Source organism: Pinus tabuliformis, chromosome 7, assembly GCF_031772625.1.
Source record: "Pinus tabuliformis cultivar Carrire ecotype Pingquan chromosome 7, CPIR1, whole genome shotgun sequence".
NCBI lineage: Eukaryota > Viridiplantae > Streptophyta > Pinopsida > Pinales > Pinaceae > Pinus > Pinus tabuliformis.
In genome coordinates this window covers 890,464,705-890,476,735 of record NC_142293.1, presented here as the reverse complement: position 1 = coordinate 890,476,735, position 12,031 = coordinate 890,464,705, and the positions used below count along the sequence as shown (strand labels likewise).

Below are 12,031 nucleotides of genomic sequence, written 5' to 3'. Positions count from 1 at the left end.
TAATAAAATTAAATTAATATATGTAGGTTAAGTCGGCTTTCACTATTTAGGATTAATTAGGTTTATATATACGCTGGTTGGAGGATTCTTCTCTCAAAAAACGATCATTCATAATCTACCATTTTTTGGTCCTGATGATGGACCCCCTTTGGGGTTCGAAACGTAGACATGATGAATATAATATTGTGGATAATCCGGATCATACTACACCAAATTAACATACCTGGATGAGTTATCTTGTCTGGATGGTCTTTTGTATTCATTCTTCTTTGGAGGTGGTACAGTCCCTTGTTGATCCTTGTTCTTGATTGCTTCAGCATTATTCTTTGGAGCCACAACATTTTTAATTTTCTTCAGTCTTTCATCTTGATCAGTCTTTTCATCAATTTGATCTTGCGAAGTCTTGGAGCTTGTGCCTTCATCACATGGAGCTTTACCTGCTTTTTTTGCCTTCATCTTCAATTGAGTCAATTCTTTATCTTTCCTGTCAATAACCTGTAAGTGTTCCTTTTGCTAATCCTTGAACTTGTTGATTTTAGTAAGAGTTGCATCAAGTTCTTCTTTCTTTTGAGCAAGGTCTTCTTGAAACCAGCTTTTCAAGATTTGTCTTCTTCTTTCTGCTTCTTCTATTTGTAGCTTTAGAAGAGTGACATTTTATGCTTCTTTATTGAGAACTTGTATCTGTTCCTTTTGCCTTCCATTTTCCTTCCTAAGCCTGTCTATTTTTGCAACAGTTGTATCCAGTTCCCTTTTCTTTTGATCAACTTCAGATACGTACCTTTTACCAGATTCCTTTTGTTGGTTTATCAGGTCTTTCTCTTTCTTTTCTGCTTCCTGCACCTAGAGTTTCAATAGAGCAAATTCTTCTTTGAGTTCGCGATTTTCTTTTTTTGTGTTCTTCCATTCTTTGTTACTTTCTTCAAGTTCTCTTCTAAGTGACTCTTCAACTTTTCTGGCTTCTTCCAGCTACACTTTAAGGTTGTTGATGATTTCCTTTGATTCTTCATTCTTCTTATTAAGGCTTCTGACATGTCCTTTTGCTATCTTTAGTTTTGCTTCCAGAAATTTAACCTTTTCTTTTTCACCCTTAAGCTCCTTTATAACTCTGACAATTTCATTTTGAAATTTGATCTCACTCATCTCTTCATCTTCTTCTTCAGGAGCTTCCTTCCTGTTATCAGTAGTAATAGGATCTGAAATTATTTCAATACTTGGAACTTCCTTTGAACGCTTGGTGGCTTGCTTCTTTGATTTTCTGATCTCTGTATTCTGAGATCTGCCTTCCAGTTGCTAAGTTGTTATTGAAGGAACCTGCTCTAATACCAATTGTTGGAAATACTGAGAGGGGGGTGAATCAATATTTCTTTCCAATTAGTTAATTTTAACCTTCAGAGCATTAATTATCATTAGCATTAGATAAATATAAATATTCATCAACAGTAAACAACACCATTCAACAATGCACAATAATCAAGACAGTGGACATAGAGACTTTTACATGGAAAACCCCTCCAAGTCAAAAACCACCGAACGCTTCTTAATATTTGTCTTCAAAAATAACTACATCAAGTTTTCAGCTCCAACTAAAGGAGGCTCCAACTTATAGGATGCTCTAATAGCCTGTTTACCAACTGCAACTAGGAGGATGCTCCAACGCACTAGATCTCAGGGTCCAACCCAGTGAAACAGGAATCGCCGTTTAATCGGCAAAATCGCGAGTTTAAATCGGCTCGGCGGCTAAACGATCCGATCGAAAACTTTCCGAGTCAACTCGCGTTGACCGATTTTGAATCGTGGTCAACGCGAGTTTGACTCACGATTCTGAATAAATCGCCGGTTCTGCGTTTTTTTGGCGAGTCCCGCCAGTTTTTTTTTTCGGGTTTCGGATTATGGCGGGTAAAGCGTATTTCGGGTTTCGGATTAGTATCGGGGCCGAGGCATTTAGAAGTTAGAACTTTCACAGTTTCACTATCGACGCAGAGATTCGAGTCTTCGACGCCGCCGGATCGCTGAGTGGCTACGTGAGTTTCACTATCGACGCAGAGATTCGAGTCTTCGACGCCGCCGGATCGCTGAGTGGCTACGTGAGTTTCACTATCGACGCAGAGATTCGAGTCTTCGACGCCGCCGGATCGCTGAGTGGCTACGTGAGTTTCACTATCGACGCAGAGATTCGAGTCTTCGACGCCGCCGGAATGGTTACGTATGCACGGGCGGATTGCTGAACCTGCGTGAGCCCGAGCCGCCTTCAGCCTTGAAGACGAGGTAACCTGCGTGAGCCCGAGCCGCTGCATTCCTGTACAGTGGTCCATTTCATTACTAACAACTCAGTCTTTAATTCTGCTGTCATCAACAGACTTATACACCCTCTGTCTTGGCATGATCAACGTAGGTTACCGGCGGAAACCCAGTGCCTTGTTCGGAATCTTTTGTCGAGTTGAAGAAGGACTCGGCCTCTTTTCGGGATTTCTTCAAAGGTATAGAGTTGAACGGTGAACCCAATGATTAGAGATTACATTAATGATTAGAGATTACTGTCATCAAAGGAATGTCATTATTGTTATTACTAGCATATTAATGCTTCGATAGTCAGTCAATGGTAGTCAGGACTCAACTATATTGAGCCAAGTGCTTGTCTCAGGGCCATGCTATACTTGGGAGTATTAAACTATGGCTACAACATGCAGAAGCTGTTCCTTACAGATCTTCACAGAATTCCTGTTTTGATATGAATTTCCTATCTGCATGCTTCTGGACTTCAAAATGCAGCTATGTTACCTACTGATCTGTGTTAATAATTGAACCGCAAACAAGGTAATAGCTACAACAAAATAAAAAGAACATTTATGCCATAGACATACACAGTTTTTATAACTGGAAAAGAACCCTTCTGGCTAAAAGAAATCCAGGTTATATCAAGGCCATTAAAGCTTGGAGATACAAAGTTCTACGTGCAACAGATACTCCTTTCTTTCTTCCTCTGCAGATCACAAGATAGAAAATGGCTGTACAATATAACAACTCTGAAATATAGAATGGATTTCCATGCAAGGACTTGGAGATACATAATGGCTGTCAAACAACAACTATCCGGAGTCTGTTCCCACTGCTGCTGAAGTTATTAGGTTTGCATCAAGTGTCACTGTTGTCAATAGTCCTATCTCACACATGAATATCGAGAGCCATAGAACATGATGCTAATCAATTGAATATTAAGAGTCATAGATTCATAGTATCACTCTTATGTAAGCCATAGAGAATAGGTAGCGAGCCATAGATTCACTATGTGAATACAGAGTCACTGTTATGAATTTTCCCAGTAGATTCCAGTATGAAAATGTTGACCCTGTTGTCTAACAGATAATTCCTTCAATTTATTTCATAAATTAGGTGTGGGTGGACCCAATAAACCCCTGTTTCATTGATATTGACTGTGATCACTGATGATAAGCTCTGAGGTTTAGACTGTGCAGCCCTACAGAGAAAAATAAACCCCAGCACAAGTACACTAGAGAGAGAGAAATAATCCAGATTCCAAGCACAGGGTTCTGCTTTTATTTGTTTACAACTTTACTGACATCTGTCTTCATTTACTTTTTTAAATTTCTAGCATATTTTAAATTTTTGGATGATTTTTAAATTTGATTTTTTGTTGTCTTTCACAGGAGCCACAAATTAAATAGAAGCCGGACTCCAAATCTTAACAGAAGCCACAAATTAAACACAAGTTCAAAGCAACAACAATGCCGAGAGAGAAGGACTTTGCTTGGGCTTATTGTGACAGGATTCCCGGAGACCCCAGGCTCCTTTGTAAATTTTGCAAAACAAAATGTAGTGGAGGCATTTATAGATTCAAGTTCCACCTTGCACAAATAACTGGCCATGATATAGGTATTTGCGACAAGGTTGACGACAATGTCAAACACCAAGCAGCCTTGGCCCTTGAGATGTTAGAGCAGCATAATGCCAAGAAAGCAAAGCAAAATGCTGAAATAGGAACTGTTGGAGTTGAACTTGATACTTTTTCTGCCACTAGCCCCATGTCACCTCAATCTGTTGAATCCTCAATGCCATTCCCAAGTTTTCCACACATGCCTCCAAGGCCAAGTCAAACTCAAAGCCATGCGAGTCCTTCAACTCCTTCCTTCAACACTGGAGGTGGAAACATAAACACCTTTTTTGCTCCCCGCACAAAACCCCGTTCCCAACCTACCTTGGATGGCACTGGTTGGAAAAAAAATATCCATAGTCAGGCAAGGAAGGCCATTGCTAACTTTTGGTACTATTCTGACATACCTTTCCACTGTGCCAGAAGTCCTTATTGGCAAGCTATGATTGATGCAATTGCTGCTGCAGGTCCAGGGTTCAAAGCCCCTACATCAGAGAGCCTTAGGACAGATATGTTGTTAGAGAGTGTTGAAGATGTCATGCTTGTGCTAGCTGAGTTTCGTTCATCATGGGTAGAAACAGGGTGCACCATCATGAGTGATGGATGGACAGATCAAAGGAATAGAATTTTAATAAATTTCCTTGTATCTTGTCCCGCAGGCACAATGTTTCTCAAGTCAGTGGATGCTTCAGATAAGGTTAAGACTGCCCAACTTATCTGTGAAATGATGGAGGAAGTCGTTCAAGAAGTGGGAGAAGAACATGTTGTACAAATTGTCACCGATAATGCAGCGAATTATATGGCTGCTGGTAGACTTTTTGAGATGAGGCACCCCACTATTTTTTGGACCTCTTGTGCTGCCCATTGCATAGATTTAATGCTTGAGGACATTGGTAAGCTTCATTGGATACATGAGGTTGTGGAGAAGGAAAAATCCATAACCAAATACCTATACAACCACACTATTGTCCTAAACACTATGAGAATATACACTGAAGGTAAAGAAATTGTTCGACCTGCAGTGACTAGATTTGCAACAAATTTCATATCTTTGCAATCTGTGGTTGAGCAAAAGATAAATCTGAAGAGGATGTTCTTGGGACCTGAGTGGATGGGATCTGAACATTCCAAGACCCCTGAAGGCATCGAAATTGCTGCACTTGTGTTTAATGATGGCTTCTAGAAAGATGCTAAAGAGATTATTGCTGTGACGGAGTCCCTTGTTAGAGTTCTCAGGTACTTTTAGTCTTTTAACTTTTTCATTTTTTAAATTTCATTTCAAGCTTCTTTTTATTTACAATGTTTCATATTTCTTTAAATTTGAATGCTTGAACTTTCAGGATGGTTGATGGTGACAAACCCGCTATGGGTTACATTTATGAGGCGATGGATCTCGCAAAGGAGGCCATCAAAAGAAGATATGGGGATGATGAGACAAAGTATATGCCTCTTTGGGACATTATAGATGCACGTTGGGATAGGCAATTGCATTCCCCCTTACATGCTGCTGGGTACTTCTTAAACCCACAATATTTTTATGATAAGAGCAAATTTAATGAGGATGGGGAGGTTGGCAGAGGACTTATGACATGCTTGGAAAGGTGCTTCCCTGATCCAGAACAACAAAGTCGTGTCTTTTCCCAACTACAAGATTATAGGGCACCATCTAAATTGTTTGCCTATACCAGTGCTATAAGACAAAGGTCAAAGATGTTGCCAGGTACCCAGCTTGAAGGCTTCATCAATTCATTAAATTTGTTTAAACTTTATTTTGTATGTTAAATGTTTTATTAAATTTTCTTTTCTTTTTAAGTTTTTACTATTTACTAATTTGGTACTTATAGTCTTCTACTCACAAACCCTTACCACTTGCTAGGTCTTTGGTGGCAAAACTTTGGTAGTGATACGCCAGATTTGAAGAGATTTGCCATTCGAATCTTAAACCAAGCATGCAGTGCTTCAGGTTGTGAACGCAACTGGAGCATGTTTGAGAAAATACATTCTAAGAAGCGCAACCGATTGACACAAAAGCGCTTGAATGACCTTGTATTTGTCCATTACAATCTACGACTTCGCAACAAACAAATACAAGGTGAGATTCAAGAGCTTGAATTTGAAGGTTTCATAATCTAGTCCGTACTTTAAAAGTTTAAAGTTCAAACTTCAAAGTGAAATTTTAATTCACATTTCAATGTCTCATGATAATGACAGGTATTGATCATTCACCAATCGAACTTGAAGAGTTAGATTTGCAAGCTACAAATGCGGCAGAATGGGTTCAATTAGATGAGCCTCCTCTTTTCAGCCTTCATGACTTGGAGAACTTTGAGAGTCAAGCAAGCGAAGGAGTGGGAGGAATCGCTTCTAGTTCTCACTCTTAAGAGTCTTAGACTCTTAGTTGCTGATTTTTTTCTGATTAGTATGCAGTTTTTAACTTTTTTGTAAACTTTTAGAAGCATATGCTTCTAAGGACTCAAGACTCAGTGCTTTGGATCATGTGTGGACTCATAACATATATGAGATACTTATTTATTCATGATATTTTGGCCATCTATTGATATTATGCATTGTTTGGACATACCTTTACCCAATATTAATGAAAAATGGTTTTTTTAATTCAATATATGTGTATATTTTTATTTATTGAATTTGCCGATTTTTTCCCGATTTTTTCCCGATCCGATTAAAACTCTTCGCTCTTTTGCCTCGCCGATTTATTGCCGATTCCGAGTCTGGTAACATTGGTCCAACCTGACAGATGCTCCAACACCCTATGTACCAACTGCCACTGAACGAACCCTCCAACGCCCTGTGCATGCTACAACCTGCCCTAGCACCACCCTGCCGCCCTAAAATGTTCTCAGGATACAACCTGAAGGTGACTCCAATCACCTACCTTGCACCACCCTACCACCCTAATCAGCGAGTTGCCACTTGCCCTGAAGGCTCCAACCTTCAACTCACATCGGCAGACCATGTTTAACAATTTTCACACTGGATCCACCTGACCTCTGAATCAATATAAAGAAACTGTAATAAAGATTCTACTGCTCTGCTCGGTATAGATATTACTGTCTAGTCTGGCAGCTTCACTGCTCAACTCTGCTCAATCTGGCACCTGCACAAACGTACCTCAAGCAATATTCACGGTCATACCCAAACCTGCCTCTGCCAAATTAAACCACTGCTCACTCTGTACATCAGGACCATGAACAATCCTGCTTCTGCCCAAGTAGCTTCTCATGAACAAACACTGTCAATTCTCACACTCGTCAATATTCAGTACTGTCAAGATCAATTCCATGAAGATCACTGTCACTATTATATTCAAATATATTATTGTCACGTATCAAGTCACTGTCACTGTCAAGTCAAATCATCACACCACAACAAGAGTTACTATCATCAATGTTGTCAAGTCAAATGAACTTGCACTGTAGGTCACTGTTACTTGCACAACAAAGTTAACATTTCCCAAAGCTCTTAGTACATCAAGGGTTACAGTCATTTAAAGTTCTTATCAACTTCAATCATATATATCAAAGGGTAGGATCACAAGTTCACTTATAACTATAAGAGACACTGTGATATCTTACAGCACTGACATCAAAGGTTGTTGGTATATATATATGCCATGGTATTGTCACAGGTTACCACTATTACTTCTAGGTCTGTTATCATCAAGGTTCCCAGTTACAGTAATATTGTCAAAATAGAGTTGGCACAATACTACTGTTCTATTTGTCACTGTGTCAGTCTTACAGCTAAACACAATTGTTCATATGCCACTGTACACTGTTGTCAAACACTGCAGTCATCATGTTTGACACTAATAATGGTTTGCCTGTACTGTCCAACTTGTCACTGTAGGTGACATTGAGACTCTTAGAAAACTTTTAATTCATTTGCTGCCAACTATACACCTTCAACTGTTGCATATGATTGCCACTCAATACTCAGTGAAATCTCCAAAAAAATACACAGTTTAGTTAATTTGATCTCCTTTTGATGTTTAAGGTCGACTTCAGATTCGTAGGTGCCTAGAGGAAGACCTAGGCCGCAGGGTATATGTAGATTACAAAGTTTGTTACTTCCAGGATTTAAGAATAAGACTCCTTGCTGCTCTAAGGAGAGATTCGCCAAGAGACAATTATTTAAAACAATACAACTACAACTGTTTGAAGATTGTGATTCAAATTCATTCATGACAATAATTAGAAACCCTAGTGTTCATAATGTAGAGTTTAGCATATTAGATTAGGGTTGGATTTAGAAGGCCGCATAGGTTTGTTCTCTTTGCAGATCTTGTATCAATAAACCACGGAAAAATAAAGAAGAATAAGGCTGAGAGTGCAGTAATCAAGCTTCAGAAATGACGCCCTAGTTGAGGGCTGAAAACTCTAATCTAATGCACAAAAGTGTTGGCCTTCTTACCTGCAATGAAGATCTACCCCAACGAATCCCACAATGATCGAGATTCCAAACCCTGAACCATAAACAGAAACACAGAACTGCAAACCCAAACGAATCCCAATCACCCAAAGAAAATTACAATAATAAAAGGAAGCTTTGATCTGTCACTAGGGCCAAAGGTAATATCAAGTCTCTGTTGAGTGTGAATTACAGGTTCGAAAGATTAGAGGATAAGCAAAGTAAGTCATGCGATTCTGCAATTTTGTGTCAAGGAACTTTGTTGGTTTTTGAGACACTGTAGCCCTAACTCCTGAGCCAATCAACAAACTAGAACCTACCCACTTTAGATTTTCAACATTCCTCAAAAAATGTCGAAAGAATTTCAGATATTCTTCATAAGATCATTTGTTAAAGTCCTTACTTTTGGAGGACGTGTAAGGTCTTATTTTATAGGCTAAGTTTTGGGCTAGGAGGAGCTTCCAAAGGTTGACGTTGGAGGGAGTTTAGGATCTTTTAAGATGAAAGTTGAAGTTTAACTTTTAGTTAAATCCAAGGATGGGACTGTTTGAAATTTAATTTTTTATAATTTAGTTACGGGTTTCTAAGGGCATCAAACTCCATAAGTTAGGGAGACATTTTAGTTTGTTAAAAGGGCCTATTTAGATTTTAATAATCCTTAATTTAATTTAAATAGAATTAGAAACTTAAAGATATATATATATAGATAACATTTTGGAGATCCCAAAAATCAATTAGTTGAAGATTAATCATTTTTCTTAATTAAAATATCCTTAAGATCTTGAAGGTTAACCTTAGAATGGAATTTTAACCTTGGGACCATAAAACCTTGTATTTGACTTAGCCTTTGATTTAAGAACCAAATATTCTAATGTTATTTTAATTCTTGATGAGGGGTCATATGACATGATCATTTGACTTCATTAAGGAGTAGGTGCCACCTTATGAGGTTTTGACCCATTGATCAGGGTCTTCAACTTCAAACATGTGAATATCTTTCAAACAAGAAGACCTCTCGGAACATACCACATACCACCAGAATCAGCTCGACAAGGAGAATCCATTGATGAGGATCTCCAGGACAAAATCAAAGATCAGCTTCTTCAAAAACCCTCGACAAGTGTGGGATATGTCCTTAGTCTAGGAAACCCAAAACCTAGAACTAGAGTTTTCAACCATCCAACAGTGGAGCTTCCAACTTGATGTAATTCAGAGAAATATAAGAGCATTCATTAATAGTTTGACATCAATTACAGGCATTTAGTCAAAGTCAAACCCTAGGGTTGACATCAATGACAACACCATCCAACACTTTGAACAAATAGCCATCCTAGAAAAACAATCCAACTACATTGTCCTAGCCTAAAATGTCGAATTCCTACATAGTTATGCAACTTGTGCAAAATCTTTGCCATTGTCATACAAATCCAAATCCTTGAACTACTCAAATCCTATAGTCTCAATTCATCATCACTAACATCAATACTCTTATGGTCAAAGCGCCAATGACCTTGTTCTCATTCATTGTCTTGTGCTTCACTATAAACATGTATCTCTTTAAGAACTCCACCAATCTCAGGTGTGATCCATTCAACTTCACAAATGTGTTGATATCTTCGATGATGTGTACAAAACAAACTCCTTAGACAATAAGTAATGCCTCTAATTCTTGAATCTTCAGTGTCTACACAATAACATGAAATTCCAGGTCATATGTTGAATAATTCCTTCACACTTCAATCTACTTCTCAGTGATGTATCAACCTCCCTCCCTAATGCAACATCATGCCAATAGTTGTTATCCTTGCATTACAATTGACTAGTAACATTTTACCAAAATCTAGTAGTGCCAACACTGGTGTTTCCATCGTTTTCTTCTTCAATGATTCAAAACTGCATTGTGTCATCAAGCTCCATTGAAATTCTCATGCTTACAAACATTCTATGAAAGGTGCACATACACTATTGAACCATTGTTAACCCCCAAATAGTCTACCAATCTAAGGTTTAAGACCCAGCTAGATTACATCATTTTGGTTCCAGTGCAGGTGCATACAGGCCTTCATAGTGATCAAAGCCTACTAAAGAGTCTTCACCAGATTCTAAGAAATGGTTTTTTTAAGCAACTTACTTTCTTCAAATAACTAGAGATCCAAGCCCTACATATCGAAGACTTTTACAGATTCTTGAACTTTGCAAGATCACAATACAGATGACAGTAAACTACTTTCTTCAAATAACCAAAGATCCAGGCCCTACATATCGAAGATTTTTACAAATTCTTGAACTTTGAAAGATCACAATACTGATGACACTGTTCAGGGTAACATGTAAATAGTTTCACAACACTAGTAGTTTTAGTAGTTTTCTTTTCATGGCTTGCACATCAATTATGAGCATATATTTGGGTTCTTTGCAAAAAAGCAAGTCTAATGAGACTGCTTTAATTGGCATGCCAGACATAGCTCTTTTTAGCAACGCTCATTTTTAGACATGTTATAATTGGAAATAATCTCACATTTGTTAACTTATAGTATTTCTTACTTTTCAAACCTTTTTGGAGCTAGATTGCTTTTTCAAGCCTATATATATTTAGACAGTTTCTATTTGTGGCAAGTATAGGTTTCAATGTGTAATGGTGGAGTGGTCCTAGGATTTCAATAGGTGAACGATGATAAGTCAAGAATTGTGTTGAGCAGGTGGATTGTTCTCCCAATGTGAGCATGCTAGATAGTTGAAGGGTTTCCACTGTGTGAGGTTCTAAAGTTGACTAGTGCCAAAAGCCCAATCAATTTCTGAGTCCTGATGAATTGTTATTGCTTGGTTGGCTCATGTGGAAGTCCAAAACCCTAATTCACCTTGTCGATCCAAAACCCTAATTCGAATTGATTTGTTTCATGGTCATTCTCGCCATTTTTTACTTCCAAAACCACAATCCACCTTACCATCTTTGTCAAGTCCTAACCCTAACTCAATTTGCTAATCTTACCAAGCCAAGAAAAAACTAAATTGAAGTGTTATTGCTAATTTTGTCAAACAAGAAAAGCCAGTTCGATTTCTTTGAAGTATTTAGCGATTTTGCTAGTTCACGAAGAATAAAAGCCTAATTTGCTTTTTCTTATCCAATCTTTGCATGAAAAGAAAAGGCTTAATAAAAAATGGATATTTCTAAAGTTGGTATACATGAAACCCAAGTCGACTTCCCTTATTGTAATTAGCACGTGTTGAGTTATATTCCCTTTGCCTTTAATATGCACGAGAGATATTCGTAGAGAGTTTTATCCTCCAAAAGGAAGTTCACTGGAGATTAGATGGAAGCTTGTGTGTAGGTGAGAGGTGTCTTCCCGGCATATCACTTCATTGTTTAAGGAAAAACACTAGAGCTATGAAGACACGGCATGGGTTAAAGGTGGAATGGAAGTAATAGTCAATTACCAACAATATTCCACACGAAAATCAGTGTTGGGATGGGCCATTTGTAGCAGGTTTAGATCAATGTTTTAAAACTAGGCCGGTCCGAATCGGCTTCAACCTGGTTGACCGAGCCAAACCCCTGGCCGGGTCGGCTAGGTAGAAATATCAATCTAACGATCGGTCTGTTACCAAACCGACAGAGCCAGACACCGTTTCGGCCGGTTCAGTAATGGGTCGGTCGGTTCGACCAAGCCTGTCTTAAACCAGCCGAGCTAGTCCACGGGGAAAAAAGGCGGC

General features: G+C 38.5%; 2 protein-coding genes across 3 annotated transcripts in view; one reads left to right on the top strand and one right to left on the bottom strand.

Moving 5' to 3' along the window:
• The window catches only part of LOC149250466 (mitogen-activated protein kinase 3-like), a 100,915-nt gene that overhangs the window by 42,785 nt on the left and 46,099 nt on the right, over window positions 1–12,031 (bottom strand). The gene's annotated exons all lie outside the window — the stretch shown is intronic.
• Window positions 5,101–12,031, top strand: part of LOC149250467 (uncharacterized) — a 38,161-nt gene continuing 31,230 nt past the window's right edge. The window contains exons 1-3 of the mRNA XM_089457557.1: window positions 5,101–5,609; window positions 5,766–5,981; window positions 6,101–6,165. Of these exons, the coding sequence (XP_089313683.1) occupies window positions 5,231–5,609; window positions 5,766–5,981; window positions 6,101–6,165 (660 nt within the window). The 5' untranslated portion in view covers window positions 5,101–5,230. The remainder of the gene's footprint in view (window positions 5,610–5,765; window positions 5,982–6,100; window positions 6,166–12,031) is intronic.